The sequence below is a fragment of the Malaclemys terrapin genome, chromosome 20, assembly GCF_027887155.1.
Source record: "Malaclemys terrapin pileata isolate rMalTer1 chromosome 20, rMalTer1.hap1, whole genome shotgun sequence".
Classification (NCBI taxonomy): Eukaryota; Metazoa; Chordata; order Testudines; family Emydidae; genus Malaclemys; species Malaclemys terrapin.
Window position 1 is genome coordinate 14,534,289 of NC_071524.1, and position 24,832 is coordinate 14,559,120.

Genomic DNA, 24,832 nt, shown 5'->3' on the forward strand with positions numbered 1-24,832 from the left:
AATTCTTCCCCATCCTGCCGTTTTTTTCAGAAAGTCTCCTGTTGCAGTAAATCAGGATACTCAAACAGTCCTAAATTATTATGCAGCAGCTCTGAATGCGTCACAAAATACACTTAGCTAAAATCAAGAAGGAACCCCTCTGTGGCTCAGAACCTGAAACGGGAGAATAAACAAATGCAGAGGAAGATAAAAAGGCTTGAACCCAGGGAGACCCTAGAACTGAGGGTATCTAGATTAGGCAAGTAGATGCTGTAGGAATGGTTCTTCAACATTCCTTTTTTAAAAAATAGCCTAAGGTGCTTTACTTATCTCTGTTATACTGATAACGCTAGCTAGGCGCGGCCATTGCAATCAGATTTACTCTTTTCCAGGGCGTCTCCCCATTGAGAGACTGACAGTCACAGTGTTTGGTGCCAAACTCCTTTGGCAGTGAACATCGATCTCTTTTCCACCAACTGTCATGTTTTGGCAGTCAAAATTCCTCCCCCATATTTTTATCCATATAGGTGGGGATGTTGGGAGTATCGAGTAGTGAGTGTAGTTCTCCATTGCCCCACGACCGATGTCTTTGATTTTGCTGTGCTGTATGTCTCAGGCAAATTAGCAGGAAGTTGAGAGACTGGAAAACGAATACTTCAAAGTTCTTGAACCTACTAACAGAAAATATCACGGAAGCAGCATGGCTGTACACCTGTTCCAGGGGTTCTCAAACTGGAGGTCGGGACCCCTCAGGGGCTCGCGAGCTGTCAGCCTCCAACCCAAACCCTGCTTTGCCTTCAGCATTTATAATGGTGTTAAATAGATAAAAAAGTGTTTTTAATTTATAAGGGGGGGTCGCACTCAGAGGCTTGCTGTGTGAAAAGGGGTCACCAGTACAAAAGTTTGAGAACCACTGAATTCAGTTGAAACCAGTTTGCACAATTGCCAAATTCCTTTACTGAATTAGACAATAAACAGGACTTTTGGCTTGCTGGAGCACAGGTTTCTTGAAATGGCCCTATGACTAGATATTAAATCGACATATTAAAAACTACCTTATTCAAAAGGAACTTCAGGTGGGATTTTCTGAAGTACCTTGTTTGTGGTAAGGTATTTAATTGTCAGCATTGGGAACTGAAATATTTTATCAATAGAACAGGTAGAACTGAAATAATTGAGGAGTGCCACATAGCCTTGTATGTCCACTTTACCTCAACCCTGGTATGGAGGGGGTTACCTGTGAGGGCATTAGTGGAGTTTAGTCTCTTCTGCACTCTCCTTTTGAGTCTGAAACCATCTCACTTGTGACAGAGGTTTACGGAGATTCCTGTCTACTAGGAATTCGGCTGAGACCCACAAACTCACTTTGCCTATTTTGGAAAGGCATTGTGTTCCTATGAGGTGAACGGTGCTGTAACCGATTTTGTAAACTTTTATATGCAATTATAGGGTTTTTTGTTACAGAGGTGCTTGTTGCAACTCCATAGTTAAGGCTGAGTTCCAATTTGCACTTAAAGTAGGATTTCCGCTGCTTTGATTTGTAAGTAAAATGTGTTGGCTTTCCCTTCACCCTCCCACTTTCCTGGTTCTTATCACGCAGACAGCAAGCAGCAAAAGACTAGAAGTCCGAAGCGCAGACAATGCGATGTTTTTTGGGGTTAGTTTCTAAGCAAGCATATTCCGAAGCCCTTCACACCAGTTGGGCGTATCTCTATACGCCGGTAGTCTATTCCTCAGTGTTCTGCTCCCAGCTCTGACGCCGCAGAGCGTTTACCCGTGTCCCCCTTCCCACCTCTGATGCCGCAGAGTCTTGTCTGTGTCCTTGTTCCCTATTCCTGTCCCCCCCCTTAGCAAGCATGATTCCAATTTTGCAATATCTTCCCCAAGCTAGCAGCACTAACTCTGAATACGCTATGAATTTTCTGAGAATTTACAAGTAGATCCATTGATTAATTTTGAGCTACAGTTAGTTAATTTGAGTCCATTAAGAAATGTAACATCTGTAAGTCATCTTTGTTTCAAATGATCTTAACAATGAAATAACACACTTCAAACTTCCCATGTAGTTAAAATTAATTGAAATCATGGACATAGGCTATATTTGAAGAAATTAAATTGTAATTAAGATGAGTTGTATCAGGCTCGGGTAACCGTAAATGGGGTCATTGTGATGTTAGATTACTCAACCAATGGCCACCCTTCCTCCACAGCTGATTTTTGTACAGCAGTTCTATTGCATATATTGACTCATTGATTTGAGGCTCTGTGGTCTCTAGTCAGGAGTTCTCATCAGTAGATTGTGGTCCAACCAGCACTGCTCTTTAACGATTCCATGATGGCATACTAGCTTGAGCCATCAGAGTTTGTAAGGCTCCCCATGCACTGCTTTCTCAACTCCACTGTGCATTCAGGAAGTACTGATGAACTGAGGCGGGAGTGCAGGGGAAGCTCTTAAAGCACAGACATGTTGGGTTTTACGGACGGGGCTCTCCTTGTTCTCCCTTTACACAGCACTGATCTCTGCAACACAATCTGCAATGCCCTTTTTGGTTTACAAGGCTAAGGGATAGATTCAGCAGAACACTTTGGCAGCTTTGTGTTACGCAAAGCTGTTGTTAAACCCATATCCATTGGCTTGTGAACTCTGGCTACATTGCACTGTTTTCGTACACCAATGAATCTGCCCTTTAAAAGTCAAAATTAAAACAAAGTAAGGTTGATACTACATATCTTGAAATAAATAGAAATCTTGCATGGTAGAATTCTCTTTGGGCTTCTTTTTTAGTGTTTGTGTATGACATTTTAAAATTTAAAACTAAGGAAATTCCTGGAAACGCGAACTACATTGAGGCAAAGATTTATAGTGTGTATCAGTAATTTAAGTGTAAGAAATGTTGTTGTAATACTGTTGTAAATATCCAAAAATAAAGTATTGCAAACCCAGGAAATTAAAAATTAAAGTAATATTTAAAGGAAGTCAAAACATGTTAAAGAAAGAAATGCATAATTAAGACACCTAAACAGCCTTAGCTCTGCTCTGTAGTAATGCTATGATAGGTAAGAAATATGAAAAAACAAACAAACTGAATTTAATCTGGGACCACACACCCTAAAATGCCTTAATCATAATCAGAGACAAGGTGGATGAGGTAATATTTTATTGGACCACCTTCTATTGGTAAGAGACAATCTTTCAAGTTTACACAGAGTTGCTCTTTTTTTCCACAAAGGTCAATTATAGACTGATCACTATCAGTCCTCATCCTCAAAGGAAACCTGCACAATACTTTCAAAAGACAAGCCTGGGAGCTTACATTTATAACTTTGCAAGACACTAAAAATCATGGTCTTAATAATGACACTGGATTTATGTTGTTTTATAACAATCTGTAATCCACTTACTCCCCTTTTTGTCCTGTGTCTGTAGGGATGTTAAAGGGTCGCTTCACCTTGAATGGTCCTTTAGAATGTGGTGTTTACTTATGCTACGCTATCTGTTCAACCTTGTATTTAGCTGTGACACTCTGAGTACCTTTCCCAGACCCGAGGAAGAGCTGGTTGGTCCAATTAAAGATATTACCTCCCCCACTTTGTCTCTCTAATATCCTGGGACTGACATGGCTACAACAATACTGCATACAAAGATAGAAATGTATCCTATAAAGCTAAATTGCTACTTTTAATAATACGTAGATCCCAAAATTGAGACTTAACCCTTTATCTTCCTCCTTCAGGCTTCCACTTTCCTCATAATTCATGAGTAACCTATCATTTACTAATTAGATATGTAGGATAATGTATCCAGGAGCTGAGACTTTTGTCTGTGCATTTCAGCTTTACAGGTTTAACATTGGCAGTATGATATCCTATTAAAACAAATGACTGTACGATCAGTGTAAAAAGCACAGAACTTTATAAGCACAGCAGAAAGCAGTGGATTACTTTTTTAGAGTCTGGAACACCTTAGGGACAAATAATTTGCAATTAAAATTTCTCAGACTTAAACTTCCTCGTCCCAGGAGTGTTACCAGCGAGCACGCAATGATTTAAAACTAATCAGTTTTCAGTTGATTGTCCCGCATCTTTGAGAAAAATTAAATATAAGCGTGGTCCAGATCTGGTATTGTGCCATAAATCAATAGGCCCTTGAATAGTACGGTATAGAAATGCCTGTAAATAAATGGTGGAGTATCTTTTGAGGGCATGTATGTGGAGGGAGGGGAAGAATAGAGACAGAGACCATGTATTTAAAATGCCGATTTGAAGGAGTAGTGTAAGCGTAAGTGATGAAAGTCCACTGTGTGTATCTAAAAGAGTTGGTATTTCCCAGCGCCCACGTCAAGAGGTCAAAGGGCTTGGTGTAAGAATAGCAGATCTAGCAGGAGAGCACAGTGTGCAGAATGCTAATGGGGGAAAGGGCAGGAAATTCTCTGACTTCTCAGCTAATTGGCTAGTTGCTATGAAGCTGTGAAATTTACATACCAGGTAATGGTTTCACTGCGGACGTAAATGAAATATCTTAATTGCATTTCTAATACATCTATCATGGTAGTCATAGCTGGGTGTGTTTGTCATGATTTCATTTCATTCTTTCTGAGCTATTTTGAAATCAGCCTGTTGTCTGCTATATCTACTTGATTTCAAAATGAATTGTGTACATTTCAGGACTGCTCATGAGGGCAATGCTACCGAAAGTCTCTCCATGCACCGCCCTCTCCCTCCCCCCAGTGTGTTTTAAAGATAGTTCATCAGAGGAGCTGTGCAATTGATTTTCAGAAAATACTGGTGAGCTAGAGAAACCGTTCTCCCAATATTCCTTTGGAAATCCAGATGCATAGCCGTGCTTGTATGGCCTTGCCAGTAGTACCTCATCTTTAGTACGCTCTTCTTTGAGTGAGAAAGTATACGTCTTACTTGCTGCCTACCTATGTGTTCCTTATCCTGTAAGGATGGAAAACGTGGAGTTAGTCCTGAAATAAGAGAATCCCCCCCCCCCCAATTTTCATATTTTCATTTGGAGAGTTGTGTGAATTATGAATAAACAGTAGCTGGTGAACACTCAGGTTTCTCTGCCCTTCAAAAGATGGTGAATTTTGACAGACAAGTTGAATGGTATGAAATTTGAACCTTGTGTAATCTTACAGCATGGAAAAAAAAAATTTGTTGTTGTAAGGAACTATAGTGGTTTGCAGTGTAAACACTCTCTCGCACCAATAGGACTACAGCTTTGTTCCTGTAACGTGAAATTATTGAGAAGGCTATTCTTCAGTGATTATGTAAGGTCAGTGCTGCTCCTTGTTTCAAATTGAACTTTCCACACAGGTTTTGCCAACTTGGGCTGTAGAAGATTGTTCCTTACAATGAACAATAATAATAGCTACTAAATGGAAGGGTATTCTCATTCTTTCATCCTTAAACTCTTGTCTTCTTAAACAATGTTGCTACTGCTTTGCAAAACAGTGGTGATTTCATACTTGCAGCAGCTGTCCCTTGGCAAGCAGGGTAGGGTGGTATACTTCTTTTCATTGGCATTGGAGCACTGTTCCTAAAAACAAAGGAGGGCTGAATTGGTAGAAGTCTTGTACAGTCTGAGGAACTGTTTTGAAGTGGAGAGGTTTTTGCAATTTTTAAACCTTTTTTTGTATTGTGCGCTTGCTTTGAATTATAAAAATAGAATATCTTTAAAAAAATCTGTCAGCGCTTAACACCGTTGGGAATTAAATTAGAATAAGAAAAAGCCTATTTTTAGAAAACTATATTCTCTATTCTAAGACCCTCAATAGCATGCAGACCTCTGACAGGAAACCAAGTTTTAATTAAAAAGGAGGTGAACTTCCTCAGTTCTTGACCTATAAGGTGAGAGACAGTCTTACCTGGGTGGGAACAATCTCTGAGGTGCATGAGAAGTGCTGATACGGAGAGCTCCTTTCTGTAGGAAAAACATATATTCATAGACCTGCTAAACTGTGCATTGGTTTAAATGGACACATTTTAGTAATTTAGGTGCAGAACTCAGTGCTTAAATATTGTGCAATAAGTCCTGTAAAAATCGATCACAGATGAAAATTTGAAGTATTTTTTAACTAAAAGATCACAGGACGGGAAATCTCCTCCAAAACCCATTGCTTATAGAATACCTGGATTAAAAAAATGTTTTGTGCTTGGCTATCTCAGAGCCAGCAGAGGGAGCACAAGTTAATTGCCAAACATAATTACTAGCTCTTGATGTTGATGCACAAACAATTAAGTAAATTGAAAGGCTTTGTTAATTTCAAGCTCCATTGGAAACACATGGAGAGAACCTCAAATATTTGCCAAATAGAAAATGGCAAAATTAATAATTTTTATAATAATGACAAATAATCTTTCAAGCTTCTCAGAGGGAATAAATAATGGAGTAAAAATACTTGTTCTGGTGTCCCTTTTTTAGTAACTTACCCATTACATTGAAAGTGTTAAACTGCAATAGCATGTTACCCTGAGGAATTCCTGAGCTGACCCCAGTCAGTGATCTGATTCTTTGAGTCAAAATAAAAACTTACCTCAACTCATCATTCTTTGTCAGATAAGGACTGTATTCTGGCAGTTATTTTCCTGAGGTAAGCTCATCTGCATTAGATAGATACACTTGGCTGTAGCAAGTATGTGCATAGATTTTTATGGGCAGAAGGGCCCATTGTGTTCATCTAGTCTGACCTCTCGCATAACACATGCCATAGAATTTCATCCTGTGCTTCCTGCATCCAGTGGTAAATTGTTCCAGTGGCTAACTACTCTGGTTTTTTTTAAAAAATGTGCCTCATTTTCTGGTTTGGATTTATCTAGCCTCAACTTTCAGCCATTAGTTCTTGTTATGCTTTTGCTTGTCTAAAGAGCCTTCTACTCAGATATTATCTGACTGTGGAAGTGCTTATAGAACATGACACAGGTGCTTCTTAGCTTTCTCAATAAGCTAACTAAAGCTTATTAAATCTCTCTGTAAGGCTTGTTTTCATGTGGTTCTCTGGTCCATTGTTTATGCAGTTAGTAACGGTGTTATTCTCCTTTTACAGATGGTGTAAATTAGGCCCAGAGGTTATGGCTTGTCCAAGGTCACATAGCTAGTTGTCATTTTGTTTTCCTGGTCTTAAAACGAACATAGTAACACTTACACACTTATTGCTTGGTATAGATCTAAAATGAAGGTTAATACTCCACATTTTCTAATCTGCTGAAAGATTTGTATAGCGATGTTACAAAATCCATTAGCTATCCCTGAAGAACTGATTGAATCTGGCAAATAGAAAATAGGAAGACTTCAGTTAAGGCATTGTGACCTCCATCTTCAAAGATCAAGCTGCTAATAAGAGGATCAAATTCCCTCTAATCTTTTTTTAGTGACTCATCTGATACTAGAGTTTGTTGCAGGGCAGATTTTGTTCATTTCTTTGGGCTAAAATGATATAATAGAGCAAAATATACACTGGCACGAAATCCAAGACAGGGATGGATAGAGGAGAGTGTGTTCATCAGCTTTTAGAATTTAAGTTTGGTAAGAGGCAAATTGTGCTTGGCATTTTAATTAGTTCTGCAAGTTTTGTGCTGTTTTAACATATTCCTGTTTTGTCCTGCCAGCTTTTTAGTTAGTAGCCTTCCTCACTCTGCCTTTTCCAGGAACAAGCAGATAACATTGAACAAAGATCCCTCCAGGTATGTGGGAGAAAACAGTTGGTTCATGAAATCCAAGCTTCAGGCATCACAAGGGGCTTGATCATACCATTTCAATTCTATCTTTTCATGAGTGTTCACAGAGGCCTTTGAGACAGTATAACCTAATATAATCCATGCAATAGTGCATTACTTAAAGCATACAGCATCTGCACCTTTGAGGCCAACTGTCAGAGTAACATGTCCAGTGTTGGCTTCTTTAAAAGAGAACTGGATAAATTCATGGAGGTTAAGTCCATTAATGGCTATTAGCCAGGATGGGTAAGGAATGGTGTGCCTAGCCTCTGTTTGTCAGAGGGTGGAGATGGACGGCAGGAGAGAGATCACTTGATCATTACCTGTTAAGTTCACTCCCTCTGGGGCACCTGGCGTTGGCCACTGTCGGTAGACAGGATACTGGGCTAGATGGACCTTTGGTCTGACCCAGTACGGCCGTTCTTATGTTTTACTAGCCTTTCAGTCACTTCGATTTTCATGATACATTTCTTCTTTCTTAGCATCTTCCATAGTCTGCAAGTTTTCTGTAGCTGATTCAGTACTTGGTGTGATCACAGTTGGTAAGAGATGATGTAATTTAGTTCTAGCTACCTTGTTTTAATGCAACAGAACTTTAACTCTGTAGATTTTAACAATGGATTATGATGCTTTTCACCTCTAGGTTACTGGTTTGAATCCAGCCCAGGATGATAGGAAATTTAGCATATTCCAACTTCAGTGGTCCATATGAAACAAACAAATGGACCTTTGGTCCAGCCCCAAGCAAGGATGTGTTTCCATATTTCACAAATCATCATCACTATTGTCACTAATTGGCCTGCAAATTGGCAGTCTCATTGGAAGCGAATAATCGAATGACACACTGAAGCTGAACAATCTTTCTGAATGCGAGAAATAGTTTATTCAAATCAGGTTTGAGACATTCTCGGGAGTCAGCTTGTGTTACTGCTGTCTGTACTGTAAGTAGAAAACATCAGTCTCCAATATTACCAAACCAACACCTTTCACCAGCATTAAATTCACTTTAAAAATACAATTATTTATTATTTGTATTATTGTTGTGCCTAGAAATCCCAGTCATGGATCAGGACCCCAGTGGGCTAGACACTGTACAAACATAGAACAAAAAGACGGCCACTGACTTTTTTGCTTAGTAAGAAAGTATTACTGTGCTTTTTCCTCCTCTTTCAGTTTCAGGCTGGCATATGTGGAGTTGAGTAGCCCCATTTGCCCACACTGGAAGAGTGCCTAGATTGATTAGGATTGCAGGGTGCCAATTTTATTCTCATTTGGTGTATCAGGTAAAGCATATCAGCATTGGAGAGTGGTACTGGTAACTAGATTCCAGCATCAGTTCCTCACAGATGTCTAGTGGGAAAAGGTAGCTCTGCTTGTGACCTCCTTACAAGTTGGTTGTGATTGCAAGTTGAAAAAAGCTGCCAGCATACTTGTAGTCATTGCTTAACCCACCCTTCAGTCCTCATTTACATTTGTATCTGTTTTCTTTCGCCTTTAATCTTGTCGAGTAATTAAGTAGCTAAAACCTCATCCCAGAATGTAAGTCTTGCCCAAGTGAATTGCCTGAAGTTTTGCCTGATGTGGTTTAGATGCAGAGATGCCATCATCTGTGTGATGCTTCTTGGCACTTAACCATCATTCCCCTTTGTTACAGGGAGAATGGGCAGCTTTTCCCTTAACCATCAGGCTGTTCTGGGCTGCTGTTAGAATTCTCTCCATATTCCTGCCATCAAAGCGATGCCATTGTGTCAGTGTATCACTCTGTGCAATCTGATCAAATCCTTCAGCACGCTGGGGCTGTGCCCTTGCAGTTCAGCTCAGTTGAGCAGAAACACTATTTTTTGCCAAGTTCCAACAGATCAATGAGCTACTTCAAGAATGCAAAGATCCAAATAGTTCTGGCTCTCAAGGTAATTCTGTTCTCTGAACAGCTACCAGACTCTGCTTTATTGCTTTTTTAAAAAACAAACACAACCTCATATACCATTTTGTCAGCTATGTACCATACTGTTGTCCAAAGCATAATACATTAGCATTTATTCAGCACTTTGTGTTTTCGTGTTCTGCACAGCCATTAATTAATCCATCCTCACTCCTCTGAGATAGCTAAATATTATCCCCATTTTACAGATGATTAAATATTTTTAAAATAAAGACAGCTGTGCTTTTAAGTCTGTGGAGAACTCTCAGCAGGATCATGATATAATTGCTTCATTAATAGGGAGTACAAAGCATAACCTTTGAAGCTTTTTGTCAATTACCCACTTCTAGTTCCTGGTCCTTTGTCTGCTTTCCACTTTCTCTCACTCTAAAGCCGTTCTCTACTTTACCTGTTATGGCAACTTCCAGAGCTTCTGTTTTGAGAGGGGAAGGACACTGAAGAATGTGCTGCTTCATTAGGTGCTAATAAGTGGGTTCTCAAGCCCTTCCTTGGAAAGCAGGAGTATTGTCATTGCTGCTGCTTGCCACAAGTACTCCTGTTCTTCTTTTTGCGGATACAGACTAACACGGCTGCTACTCTGAAACCTTTATTCCTTGTCTCCCACCCTTTCCTGGTCTCCGTCAGACAAGAAGTTGGAGTCCTGGAGCAGATTCCAAGTGAGTCTCCTACATAGCAATGCAGGCATAAATTATAAATATCCCTGTATGCAGGCCTTTGTTTCTGGCAAGGTTCTTAATGCTGAGACCCAGCCAAGACACCTGCTGTTTTTATAGAAACTGTCAGCGGGCCTGAAGTGCTGTGAAGAGCCCTTACCCTTTTAAAGACCAAACAATTATATTCTCTCTGAGCAGGAGATGTGTGGGGCAGGCAGTTCTATTGTATGAACTGGACATGCTTTTTTGTAAGTACAATTCTTGGTGGTTTTTTTTTAGTGAATTCTAAAAAATAGGTAGCACTGACATGCGTCTGTCTTTCTAAAGACTTAATTTATCTCCTTTGTAGAGGCTTTGTCTGATTTGCTAACTGAGAATTAGCTGCTGTAAATGAAGATGGATGTTGGGATGATGTTGCTTTCTTCTTGCTGAGTGCCTGCTGCTGCTCTCTAACCCTTTTAATGGTTCCCTAATGAGTGACACATGCCCAGCTAAGGGCAGGGGACTGTCCATTAGACATCTGGCAGGTGGCACCGAAGGGTGACGTTTCCAGCTGAAATTTACAAAGTAACCCTTTTATTGCCTGAAGTTCTAGAAGGGTTTCTACATATGTTGTAGCCTCAAATTTCCTTGATGCCCTGACTTTGGTGCACACTGCATCTAGTCACAGGCAGCTAGAGATAGAGCTACAGGTTACACCATTCTGTTGCCTTTCGGCTGAGTCTAAGGCCTTGTCTACACTGCCATTTTATAGCGCTGCGACTTTTTTTCTCAGGGATGTGAAAAAACACACCCCTGAGTGCTGCAAGTTTCAGCGCTGGAAAGTGGCAGTGTAGACTGTGCACCAGCTGGGAGTGCTGGTACTACTCCCCTCGTGGAAGTGGGTTTTTTACAGCGCTCTCTCCCAGCGCTGGTGTTGCGTTTAACCACGTTTAACATTGCTAGTGAAGACGTACCCTCACAAACTTCTTTAGAAATCTGCTAGGTCATCAGAATTTGCTTCCTGTAAACGTTTATCAGCAGTTCCTTTCCCCTTTATAGTTCATCCAGCTACTACTACTGAGGAAGGAAGGGGGAGAGATTCATAGTTCTAGTATTTGTATTCTGCCATCATTCTGCTGTGCTATAGATCAGTGGTTCTCAGTGAGGGCCCAGGGCCCACAGGGGCCTGCAAGCAGGTTTCAGGGGGTCCGCCAAGCAGGGCTGGCATTAGACCTGCTGAGGCCTAGGGCAGAAAGCAAAAGCCCCCACCACCTGGGGCTGAAGCCCAGGGCTCCAAGTCCTGTCACCTGGGGCTGAAGCCGAAGCCTGAGCAACTTAGTTTTGCCGGACCCCCTATGGCATGGGGCACCAGGGAATTGCCTTGTTTCCTATCCCCTAATGCTGGCCCTGGCTTTTATATGCAGAAAAACAGTTGTGGCACAGGTGGGCCATGGAGTTTTTATAGCATGTTGGGGGGGCCTTGAAAAGAAAAAGGTTGAGAACCCCTGCTATAGATGATTAAAATGATCTACAATTTGAAAGCTTTCTAGTGATTGGAATCATCCCAATTACAGCTTCCTGTCGTCTCATTGTTGGATCTCTGACTGAAACACCGATTGCAAACTTCTTCTGCATTGAAGAGGTCTCTCTTGTTTGTTAGCCCTGTCCAAGCATAGTGTACCGTACTTCATAGGGTTATTTGGGAAAGATGAGGATCTTGTCATCTTGGCAGTTGTACGTAATGAAATTTGTATTGAATTTCAGTAGATCTGTGAGCTAGAGTATGGCAGCATTATTTTAGACAGCTTCCCAAAAGGGGTGTGCTGAGGTTTTTCATCTGATCTTGGAGCCAAATCTGAGAGGGCAGTGTCTCTTTTTCACCTGTTAATTTATTGCACAGAGCAAGCATGCACATAGCAAAGGGGCATGTGACAAACTGCACATCACAGACATAGTAGATGTGGCAAGGGATTGACATTAGGATTGAGAACTGTAAAGTACATATATTAGAAAGGTGTCTCCCTGTACTGATCTGCTCACTTTTTCCTCACTTTCTGTACACAGGACCAGCACACAGAGGTACATGGAGTAGGTTACATTACAATTGTTGTGTGGGGTTAGCTTTAAGTATGGACAAGGTTTTCATTCCTTTTTTCACCACTTTTTTGCTGCTAAATTTGTCACGTGATACCTGTTCTAAATTTGCTGTTTGCTTTTATTGGCACAAACAAGATGCTGTGCCTGTTGCACAAAAATAAACGTTTCTCTCATTATTGCAAACTCAGTATTGTTCTAATGTGTCCATGTGTGTCACCACTGCTATGCAGGAGGAAGTTTTATAGAAACACAGACTAAACAGGAAGTGATCTGTTCCAGCGGGGCGGGGATATAGACAATGGGGTGTGTGTGAGTTTCTTGGAGTCACATGGCCCAGCATCTGGATAGCAGTGCTCTCTAGGGAGGTTTGTTCATGCAGCCGCATGCAGTTATTGGGCTTCTAGAATTACAGTTCTATGATATTGCAAGTCAGGAGTTTGAGTAAGAATAATCAACGCACCAGGGCTCAAAATAAATCTGGACACCTGCTCTCATAAGTTATTTTTGTCAAACTAGAAACTGTATGGAAATTGAGCCACCACTGATAGATTTTTTTTTCCAGCACTTCAACATCTGTGTCTTCCGCTAGATCTCCTACCATCTACCTCATCTGGAGAGAATGTTAATGCTTGTTTTATGAATCAGTACCTATTGAAAAGCATTTGACTAGCCAGCTTGCCTACTGAAAAGTGTTTGACTAGCCAACTTTTATTCTTTAGATGTACAAGCATTTCAAAAACAATTAAATGCACATAGTGCCCAAAATAAGTTGCAGGGAGTGTCTTCACTCAACCAAAACCATCCTCTCTCAATCCACCCTGCTTAAGAAAAAGACTGAATAAATGTGTAGTGGTGGGGAGGGAGGGACAAAAAATTGATAGGGATGGAAAAAATTCCGATGGCTAAAGGGCTCTTCATTGAGAGTGTCCTTCCTGTGGTCCCCTGATCTATAAATCTATGGACAGTAAACTCAGATAGCCCTGTTGATCTCAGCTATTGCAGCATCACTCAAAGAATGGAGATAGTTTCCTAGATAACTATAGCTCAAACCATAAAGATGGGACCTAGTAGTTTGAATGTATCTAGAAACTGGTTGGAAGCCTGTGCAGTTCTAGAGCACAGATGTAATGTGCTACCTACGCAGAACAACACTAAATAAATGTATCAGAGGGGTAGCATGTTAGTCTGGATCTGTAAAAAGCAACGGAGAGTCCTGTGGCACCTTTAAGACTAACAGATGTATTGGAGCATAAGCTTTCATGGGTGAATGCATCCGACGAAGTGGGCATTCACCCACGAAAGCTTATGCTCCAATACGTCTGTTAGTCTTAAAGGGGCCACAGGAGACTCTGTTGTTTTTTACTAAATAAATGGGCAGCCCGCAGTCTGAACTAGCTGAAGTTTCCAAGTGGTTTTAGGGTGTGTACACACTGCAATTAGATACCATTGCTGGCCTATGCCAGCTGACTAGGACTTTCAGAGCTCAAGCTTACGGGCCTGTTTAATTGCAACCCATAGATATTTGGGCTTGGGCGTGACCCTCTCACCTCTCAGGATCCTAGAGTTTATAATCCTATGTATGTTGTGGTATTTTTCTTGTTATATTAATTCAAGGACATTCTCTTCTACAGAAACCAAAGCCAAAGCCTCGGGCATCCATCACAAAGACTCCGTGGGAAAGTAATTATTTTGGGGTGCCTTTGTCCACTGTAGTGACTCCAGAAAAGCCTATTCCCATCTTTATCGAGCGATGTATTGAGTACATTGAAGCAACAGGTAAGAATTTCTCTTGGGGCAAGCATCAATGAGTAAACTGTCCACTGGGAGCTTGGTACAAAAGTCCTATAGTTTGTTAGGAAGTCCAGGATCATATTACCCTTGAGGGAGAGAGGGTTATGAAAATGTTTGTATGCAGAAACCTTTGTACATATTGGAAGACTGGGAATTACATTTTCCTTAAGTTTCCTGCATTTAACCCTTTAAGTAAGCCAGGTTACACTGCACGCTTTTGGAAATAAAATAAAATAGGTATTATCCTAAAATCTGTATTACAAGCAATCTGATAGGTTAAATTGAAATGATTGTCTTTACAATACAGTATTAGGCTGTGAACCTGAATTCCCATTCCTTGCAATTTCAGCGTCCCTGATTTGTGTAAGTAATTGACAAATCATTTGTATTTCATGAGATTAGAAAATGAGACAATTTGCTCTGTTGGGATAAAGCTGAACTTTATTTTGGTGCCAATGTGGGCTTGGGTTTGTGCCTCAATCATACTACACTGAAATTGCATGCAGATACTCTAGGACCGTGCACTTTGCTGTTTTGTGTCAACAAAAAATAGCTCCTTTAATTTCATTTTGTTTGGCAAATGTATTAAGGTTTGTAATGCACTGAAGATGTAAAGTGCCATTCTTGTGATTTCAGAAATTTGCCAGATATTTACTAGCCACAGAACTAAATGTGGTAGCCAGAGAGTAATATGAAAATACCGCTCCCCCCCAGTCAACAATGTCAAGGAGTGGTGTCCCAATGAGAAACCCAAACCCAACATCCCCAGGGTTGTCATTTTCTTCATAACATTGGCCCTTAACTTGATGTGCGTGGCTAGGAAAATCTGATTATATACTGAGTTTAATTTTCTGTCTGGCTCCTGGAGAGAGAAGGATGGGGTGTTCTTCCTTCCCCCTTACAGATCCAGAGTGGAAGGGCATCAGGAAGGTTGTGTCTTTTTTACTTTGTTCATCCTCTCCCTGGATCACACCCCTACTGTTGCTGCTGGTCTCTGCCTTATAGCAGAGTGAAAACGACATTACTTTGGCCTGCTTCACTCCGCTACTGTGAATTGCTGTGAGCAGCCGCAGCATAGATTAAGGGTATACCTGCACTACAGCTGCTGCAGTTGTGCTGCCGTAGCGCCATAGTGTAGACATTTCCTACATCAAAGAAAGGGGGTTTTCCATCAATGTACTTAATCCACCTCACCGTGAGGCAGTAGCTAGATCGACAGAAGAATCCGTCCATTGACCTAGTCGCATCTACACTGGAGGTTAAGTTGACCTAACTGTGGTGCTCAGGGCATGAAATTTTTCACATCCCTTAGATATGTACTAGGTCAACCTACGTTTTAGGTGCAGACCGAACCTCAAGCCTCTACTGTTCTTGGACTGTTTTTCAGGGTGGTAGGTGGGGAATCAGTGAGAAGGGAGGAAGAGAAAACATTCACCTTTTACAACTCTGAGTCTGCCATAGGCATGAGCAGCCAGTTAGCAACCTGTTGTTATGTCAACTGAACACTCATGTGCGTGATAAAGAAGACAGAACAGTAGAGGGGCAGTAGTGGAAGGAACTATTGTTCAAGCATAACTTAAAATTGATTTAAAAATAACTCCATTTCCTATCCTTCAGTATTAGTGAGTGTTCTTATTTGGCTTTTCCCTTCCCTGTGTTAATACAATAGGCCCCGAGATTATTCCTGATTCTAACACTTGATATCAATCTGTTTTCTTGGGATAGAGAGTTCCCATACCTAGTTCTAGTTCCATGTCTGGGGGAGTGACTTCTAAACCTTTCAACACTGCAGTAGGGCTGCATGGAAACATGCATTATTTTGGGCCTACTTGTAAATTTCCCCGTTTGCTTGTTCTGCCCCTGAAGTTGCGATGCAAGGATTTAATTTTGGAAGTTTGTTTAGTGGTTAGAGATTATCCTTGAATTCTGCAGCTAGGGTTGAATTGTACTGAAAGTCATCACAAGATTCAGTTCTACCATAACTTCTGTCAAAATTCCTTAAGTGGCAAAGAATTCTAGATGCCCTAACTCAGGGGTAGGCAACCTATGGCATGCATGCCGAAGGCGGCGCGCGAGCTCATTTTCAGTGGCACTCACACTGCCCAGGTCCTGGCCACCGGTCCGGGGGGCTCTGCATTTTAATTTAATTTTAAATGAAGCTTCTTAAACATTTTAAAAACCTTATTTACTTTACATACAACAAGAGTTTAGTTATATATTGTAGACTTATAGAAAGAGACCTTCTAAAAACATTAAAATGTATGACCGGCACGCAAAACCTTAAATTAGGGTGAATAAATGAAGACTCAGCACACCACTTCTGAAAGGTTGCTGACCCCTGCCCTAACTATATCTGGATGGTTTACTTGATTCTGTTTGAAATAGACTTTTGTGTGTGTGTGTCAGTATTTTTGATCCATTTTTCCCCCTCCTCTGGTTTTTACTTGCTACTTTCAAAGCCTTGATAGCATTTGAGGTGGGAGGTGCTCTGAGTCTCTAGTAATGCAAATTCTTCTGCAGTAATAGCTATGCTCAAGATTACAGGCTTACACTAATGTGTTAGTAGCCCAACACAGTCAGGCTGTGGATTACAGTCTCTTTCCGTCTGGATTTATTCCCTCTAATCCAAGTGTAATCAGTAATGATTAAGTATCATTAAGTGTGGACGAACTGCCTCAGCCTGCTATTAACCCTGATAGCAACATCTGGAGTTGAGTGATGGCGTTAACACTCTCACTATTTGAAACTTCATGACAAGGGGGAAAAGGCACGGACTTTTAATCATTCAAGGTCTGGGTCAAATGAAGCCTTGACAACAATCCAAAAAGTCAATTTTAAAGTGTGATAGACTGACTTAGTTCCAATTGAATAACTCTTCAGTGTACGTCTGTATGCTATATTTGAAAATGCTTCTTTAGACAAATACTTTCTTCTGTTTGATCTGGTTGTTAAATGCCAGCAAAGCTTTGCTGGAGTGCTAAAGAAAGTAAATCTTTGGTGTCCTATCCCCACCTTCTCAAAAGTCATACAACAGGGTAATGTGTACAGACAAAATAAAGCTAGTGACATGTATATCAGGTTTCCGACTTCATTTAAAATTAAGATCTCAAGTATACAGCACCTGCTTTTAGAATAGAGTTGTAGGTAGCACCCCTATAACTTTTACTGGTCCTTTCCATTATGCTGTTCCTTTGTTAACGGTCTTGGGGTTTGACATAATGTGTAGTTGGAACTTAATATTCAGCTATCCTTCTGTATCCTCTTTGGACACTGAGTTTGTAATGCTCTGATGAACTGGAAGGTGAAGACCCGACATAGATATTGAAAATCCAGTCACTGATACTTCATTTTCACTGATTTTTCTCCAGTAGGTTTGATTTATGAGCTTATCCCTTAATCCATATTGGGCTTCAGAGATGTCCTAATACCTAAACTACCTTCTCTGAAGAGCAACTTTTTGCTAGACACAATTGCATTTTGGTCCCCATCTGTTCTAATTTTTTTCACAGTGGTGATATGGCTCCTCAGATCTGTGTGGTATTTAAATTGCTGTCAGGATTCATCTGTTGGAGTCTTTGCTTTGACCAATGGAAGCTTTTCTCTTGCTTGGTGATATGTCCGTTTAGCTTGAGGGAATTGCCATTTTCTCCTGAAGATCTTTGATCCTACAGCTGTGGCCTTGAATGGCCATTTTCTCTTGGGGGCTCTAAATTTTTCTACATATGTTTCAGCTTTGTTCCCTTATGGCTTATATGAGGGAAGAAAGGGGCAGCATCTTTGTTGCTTTGATGGTATAATTCAGGTATTTGCAACACTGGTGACCAAGACATCTGTAAAGACACAAGAATTTATTTTTCTAGACAGAGCTAAATTCACATAGTTCTGTTTCCTGCTCAACACCCAAAAGAGCAGGACATTCCTGAAGAGATTCTCCAGTCTGAAACCTGAAGTATTCTGCATGATCAGAATGTCCTAGGTTGCAGCTTATCTGTGTGTTTGTATGGGGAAACATCTTTGGCATTGCAGTCCAGCTCTGTCCACTTAAAGTTCATGAGGGAAAAGATATTCTCTTCTTGAAACACTTTATAAAACATGGTTTCTGTCTGTTGCATGTGCCTATTAATTTCCCTATCAGTGATACAAGTTCTAACATTTTTTATTTATTCACCATACCATATCTCTGACAGTTTGTTTATACTGCAGAGGAATGCAGAAATTAAAAGGAAAAATGTACCTGTGGAGAAGTGGTCAGTCATTTCAATTACAAATGTTTGAGTTCTTTTGTTGTTTGTTGTCGTTGTTCTTACTATAGTATTGCAGTAGTGCCTACGAGTTCCAAATAGCAATCAAGGTCCCATTGTGCTTGGCACTGTACAAATGTATAACAGAGAGGGTCCTTGTCCCCAAAAGCTTAAAATCTAAATCCTTTAGTGTAGGCAGATTTTAAAAGTTGCTACACAATCTGCTTTGGCTTGGCTGGAAAATTAAACTTGTTGCTTTCTGGGCAGGGGTAACTGCTCTTGACCTATCTGACTATTTTGATCGACCAGAGTAGCTGAAAAACCCAGGCTCCATCTCTTCCCAGTCACCATATACCTGTGATCAGAGAGCTAAGTCAACACATTCAAACTAATGTTCATCACCTCCCCATCTGCCTTCTCTCACCAGAATAGCAACTCAGTTGTGTTCTGTTTAGCCTCTTCTCTCCTGACCCCAGAGGCAGCTCAGTTCAATTTGCTTCCATTCCATGTGGCCCCTCTCTTTCACCGTCCCCTCTGAGTGATGTCACTCATTCTGCCCCAGCCTCATCCATGGCCTCTTTTTGGCAGGTAGGAAACCTGACACATTTATTTGCCCAGATATTACTTCTACTTTTCCTGAGCTTCTGGGTACTGGTTTAGTTAAATTGGTGCAAGCTTCTGTGCACACGTTCTGGTTTCAGTGTAAGACTGTCTACACACAAACAACTGTCGGGAATGGTACAGGTAAACTTAGTCCTGCCTCAGTGCAGGGGGCTGGACTTGATGACCTTCATTTGTGATTCTAAACTTGCACTGTCTACACACAAACTTGCACTAGCAAACTAAATCCGTTAAAAAACACACCTTTAGTTAAACTGGTGCAACCCTGTGTGTGTAGACAAAACTTAGAGTATTTTACTCCTTGGGTATGTTGGACTGGGTTTTTATGTGCACAGCTACACTGATGTATCTGAGTATAAATTGGTTTAATTTTTGTATATTTGCTTTAAGGCTAATCAATATGTCATATTTGCTGGCAGTTATGGCTTATTTTCATGTGTGTTTAAATATGTGCATTACTTTAATTGTAATGCAAGTTTCTTTTGGAAAAGCCAGTAGCTTTAATTTCCTGAATAGTGGTCTGAAGTTGGCTTGATATAAAAGGAAATGCCTTGCTTAAGGAGTTATAGCTGCCCTGTTTGCTAATCACTTAATACACTGGAGGAATGGGTTATACTGTTCTCTCAACTGGCAGTTCAAGCACGTGCAGTCAGTTGTCTCAGCACGTACAGATTCCTGTAGACGAGTCTGAGATTTTTTTGACCATCAAAATACAAAGCCTGTTACCTGGTCTTTCTCCATGGGCTAACGTAAACTAAGTGCGCTGCAGAGGCTTGTAAGAGATCTCGAGTTGTAAAATTAAAGATATGCACTTAAAGGGGAAGTTGGCTTTGCACGGTAAGAGAGATAGTGGGGGTGAGTAGAACTCCACTAAATGATTGATAATCGCCATATATACTCGATCATAAGCCGGTTCGTTTATAAGCCGACTCTCTCCCCCTTCCCTTCCGCCCCCCCCCCCCCCCCCCCCCCCAGATGGATAAGTAAAAATTGAAAATTTTTATGACTTGTTCATAAGCCAACCCTATAATTCAGGGGTCAGCCAATTTTGGCTCCCGCGCCAGGAGGATAAGCTGCTGGTGGGCCGAGATGGTTTGTTTACCTCGAGTGTCTGCAGGCACGAAGGTAAACCTAAGTAAACAAAGTGTCCTGGTGTGCCAGCTGCTTGACCTGATGGGCCGGGACAGCAACTGGTGAGGACATTTTTTGGGGGGGTGGGGGGGAGGGAGAAGCTGGGGGTCAGGGGAGTAACCTCTGTGACCACCCCCCACATGACCCCACCCCTAGCCTGGGACCCCCACACTCTCCCCTTCCCATCCCTTCCCACCTTATCTGGGGAGAGCCAGGGTAGGATGTCTCTGGCCTGGCTGCAGCCTGCTCCGGCAGGCCAGGCAGCGCGGCGCGGCTGCAGCCTGCCAGCCCTGGAGCTGCAGCTGCTTCAGAGGCTGGGGGGAGAGCAGCGTGGCCAGAAGCGGAGAGAGACTGGCCCCTTCTCTTCCCTTCTGGCTGTGCTGCCTCTCCTTGCTCCCCCTGTTGAGGGGAGGGGCTGTGTCCCACCTCTCCCTCTCTATACCCGTTCATAAGCCGACCCCCTTCTCTGGTGCTTCCCTTTTTTACTAAAAAAAATTCGGCTTATGAACGAGTATATACGGTATCTCAATATCAGGTCTCATAAATGTGTTCTAATATGTGAAGGAAGGAGGACAACCCCAAGTTCTTGGTTTTCTGAGAAATATGGCAGTGAGCTTGTAATAACTGTATGTAACTAGTTCTCACCAAACTCAGAAGAGCCCAAAAGGTATAGTTCTCTTTTCCCTGTTTACACCTCTCTTTGTGGTATGTACAAGAAATATGCAGTAGTCATTGATTTACTAAACATTAAAGATCCAAAGAAGATTCTCTTTTATAGACTTGATAGGAAGGGCCCTTAATGTTTTGGTAAGAGTTTGGAAAGGTGATTCTTTGTTCTGCTTGAATTAGCCAAAAGTGAGGGTGAAGGCCAATAGGTTGTTGCTAGTAGAGGTCAAGGGTGGCATGAGGAAGGCAAGCGGGGACTAAATGGTGTAGGGGGTTGGTAATAGGGTACAGAGTCTTTCCCCTCTGGGTCACTAGTTCAAATCTAACCAGTATCAGTAGGGACTGAAAGTTAGCCTCTGACAGCTGTTCATTAGCCTGCCTGAAAGGAGCTCTGGTGGTCCTAGAAAATAGAATATCCCCTTTTGTGACTGAGTGCCACAGTCGAAACTGACAGACAGCCACTAACTAACATTATTTGGACTCAAAACAGGTGGTTTTTTGTTTGTTTGTTTTAAAGAACTGAAGTTAACATTCACAAGAGAAGTTCTGAACATTAATACAGATCTTTTAAGCCTAAACAATTAGACAGTGTTGACTTTTTAAAAAAAAAGTAAACATGGTATTCTGCTAGCAGATTAGTGCTTACAATAGAGAAATATTTTAGTGCTTCAAAAGTATTTTTAAGGCTGTAATTGCTGTGCTAGGTTTTTATCTTAAAGCCGTCTTTGCTTCAGGAGCCTAAGATGAATAAAATGCAAAGTGGTGTGGTGGTTTTTCTTCCTAATATCATGCCAGAGGTTCTGAATGCCGATTCTTCTACTTACATTTTGCACATCTTCTTTTGGCTGCTGCCAAAACATAAATTATTTTCTTTTGAACATGTAACTAAAGTGTAATATTCCGCAAGAAGTAGCATTTTCAGGCACAGAACATCCAGCAATTTTGTAATACAATCTTGTCGAGCTTCCGTTTTGTCAGAAGTAATCCTGTTCTAGAATTTAGGACTGCCTTCAGATTAACTCTAATCTCTGGCTGTTGCATTCTGGTAGAACTGCATAATATAAGGCCATTTTTCTCTGGAGCACTTTGAGCGTAACTTCTGTTTATGCTGTTCAGTGGGAAGGAAGAGCTTTGAATGAGACCTTTTTCAGAATAGGGACTAGAAAATTCTTCCTTCCAGGAATGTTGGAATATAGCAATAGGAAGCCAGATCTTGTTCCTGCTATCATTGTACTATGCTTCTTTATGAATAGATTGCTTCTTATATACGCTTGCTCTTTTCTCTGAGCCTTTTGATTAATCCATTTGCAGCCATTCTGTGAGAGAGATTGGTTTGTACTCTGAAATGGCCGGTGCGTAGAAAACAGTCCTCTAGGATTCTGTCTGCAGACATTTTTAATATTGCGAAAACACAATAGTCTGTCCCTCACAATAGAAAAACCTCTTTTTCTTTAGTGTACTAATGAGATATTAGGCTTTCAGTCTGTCAGTGCAAATCGCTCACTATCAGACAGAGCAGGTTCGTTGGCATAGCTGAAATGAGGTATCCCATTAGCACCGCTTGCTGTAGCATCAGCGGGTCAGGGAAGGTTTAACCACCAGTTAACACACACATCCACTTCTCAGATTCCCGCACAAAGGAAATTGGCTGACAAGGATCTACATGTCAGGGCTGCTGCCTAACCAGTAGGTAGTTCCATGCCTTGCATGAATATCTGACTTCCTTGGTGAAAGGAGAGATGAGTATCTTCAATTAGAGCTGTTGCATATTGCAGCATTGGTATTAGAAAAACCATCTGTAATGATGTCCACCCTAGCACGGATTTGCAAAACACTTTTCACAACTATTAGAACTTCCACATTACCTTTCTAGGAATCAGGTCAGATGTACTGTGTGAAGTGTGGAATCATGCTAACGCTGTGCTGCGCTTGTAATAGACACAGAGGTGTGTGTATCTACTTGTTGGTTTGGATCTTTGTGATATTAGATTACCTTGTATGGCTTTGTGTACAGTTCCACAGCAAGCTCTGAAGCCCTGTTCACACTGCAAGTAAACCAGCTTAAGCTAAAACGTCCAGTGGTGCTGTCTCAGGCTATTTCTCTAACAGGGTTTGAACGCAGGTACAAAAGGTTTTTTTATTTAAAAAAATAAATATGGTAAGGTGACATGATCTAATCATGTTGACCATTCAGTGATAAATCATGTGGTTTTTCTTGTAGCATGTTCAAAGTTCATAATGCATCAGAACTGCAGTTAGTCCTCACTGGGTCCTCCCCCTGTGTTACAGATAGCTAGTGGAATGATTTTACGGGCAAGGCTGCTTCTATCAGATGAATGCACCTGCTTTACATCTTTAGCTATAATGTATTCAGACAGTACTGTATAAATAGCTATCAGGGCAAGGTTTTTGTTAGTGTATCTGTAGCTCATTCTGCCCCAGTGGGATGAATAATACCCTGCAGTTAGCAGTCAGGATTCTCCCTCAAATAATGGAGAGCTCTGAGTAGTCTTAATCTTTTTCTTAGTTTGGTAGATCAGTTAGAGGCTGAGAGCCCTTTAGGCAGACCAAGTACTGGTTGGTTGGTTGTGCAGTGCCCGTTGTCATATTGCTGACACCCTTTATGATGGATATGCTGAGAGTGCAGGTCTAACCTGCTCCAAAACAGGCAGAATCAGCACATACAATAGATCTCTAGCTGGTGTGTTAGAAGAGGGATTTTGTTCTATATGGGAAGTGGAATGGCAGTGATCAGCCATTGATAATCTCCATAGTGAAACCTAAATGGTGTCAGCTCACCTGAAGATGCTTTAAATCAGTGGGGTTGACAATTTAGTTTTTTCCTTTGCTATGAAAAGCTGTTTTTACCTTTCATGGTACAACACTAAACACCATTTGAAAGATTAGCTTGCTTCAGGGTATTTCTCTGGCCCTGATTTGGCAGGGATTTGAGTACATAAATATATATATTTTATATTGGACATTGATGTATGCTTCCAGCGGATCTTGAACTCATTCTCCTGGTGATCACATGCTTCTGTTTTGATTAACTCTATAGCATGAGCAGGGGAATCCATGTTTTATCAGTTTCTACCAACTAGTGTAATTGAAGGTTTTGGGTTTTTTTTGTTTGAGGGCTTACAACTTTTTCATCAATGTTTGCTCTGAGTTTTAACTTCATGTACAAGAGGCTTTTCCTAGAGGAGCTTTAATCTGTATAGAGGAAAAAGTAATTGTAATGAGGAAAATAGTTAGCAAGTTAGCCAAAAGGGGGAAAAAAAACTTGTAAATGTAGGGAGGCAGGAAGGCCAATGGTTCAATTCTGTTAATGTTTGGCAACTTACTTGGCCACTCTGTGCCTTTATTAGCTCAGCTTTAACACTGTTTATTTAACAAAAAAAAAAACCCAAAACAAACCCACAGAAAGCAAAACAAAACCCTAGAACTTAATTGAAAACCAGAAGTAATGCAGTTAGCCCTGATATCCTGGAAGATAGGCTGTATTGCTTTTTTTAATCTAACAGCCATGAGCTCTTGACAAATGAAACTGCATTATGTTGGTTTCTCTCAGTCAAAAGACTAAATCCAATTCACTAGTTACAAGCTTGCCCTGTGTACGTGTTGGTCCTCCAAACAACACTCTTCATCAGTTCATCTCTGCAGCATTAATAATTGAAGGAATGTGACTAACTGTGGAAGTTCAAACAGAATATGGATTCTTTTTATCCCTTACAGCAATGATGGGTGAAACTGGATAACACGTGAACTATTTTAATATTTAATTTTAGCCAGGTTGATCTTGATGCCTTAAAATAAATCCTTGCATGTTTGTCCCCCTAGGAAAACTAGTCTGTGAACCTTGGATCTAAAACTGAAGATCGGATTTTCTAAGTGAAGTAACTTCTCTCTTACGTACAGTAAAAAGAGTAAAGCTTCCAGGTTGCTTGCTATGAGGGCTAAAGTAATCACTTCTGCTATCCCACCTCCTGCATGAGGGTTATACTGTC

The 24,832-nt window shown here is 41.0% G+C and overlaps 1 protein-coding gene and 1 long non-coding RNA gene across 3 annotated transcripts in view; one reads left to right on the plus strand and one right to left on the minus strand.

Annotated features, from left to right (window-relative positions):
- ARHGAP35 (Rho GTPase activating protein 35) overlaps positions 1-24,832 on the plus strand; it is a 106,000-nt gene that overhangs the window by 37,396 nt on the left and 43,772 nt on the right. Inside the window, exon 3 of the mRNA XM_054009973.1 lies at positions 14,007-14,151. Coding sequence (XP_053865948.1) covers positions 14,007-14,151 — 145 coding nt within the window. The remainder of the gene's footprint in view (positions 1-14,006; positions 14,152-24,832) is intronic.
- On the minus strand, positions 4,157-10,360 carry LOC128826608 (uncharacterized). 2 transcript variants are annotated; one of them, XR_008442864.1, is made up of 4 exons: positions 10,032-10,360; positions 5,853-5,908; positions 5,454-5,524; positions 4,157-4,920 (listed from the first exon to the last, which is right to left on the minus strand). It is a non-coding gene; the product is annotated as an uncharacterized LOC128826608 (long non-coding RNA). The 2 variants fall into 2 exon arrangements; XR_008442863.1 differs by lacking the exon at positions 4,157-4,920 and having other exon boundaries at positions 5,018-5,524.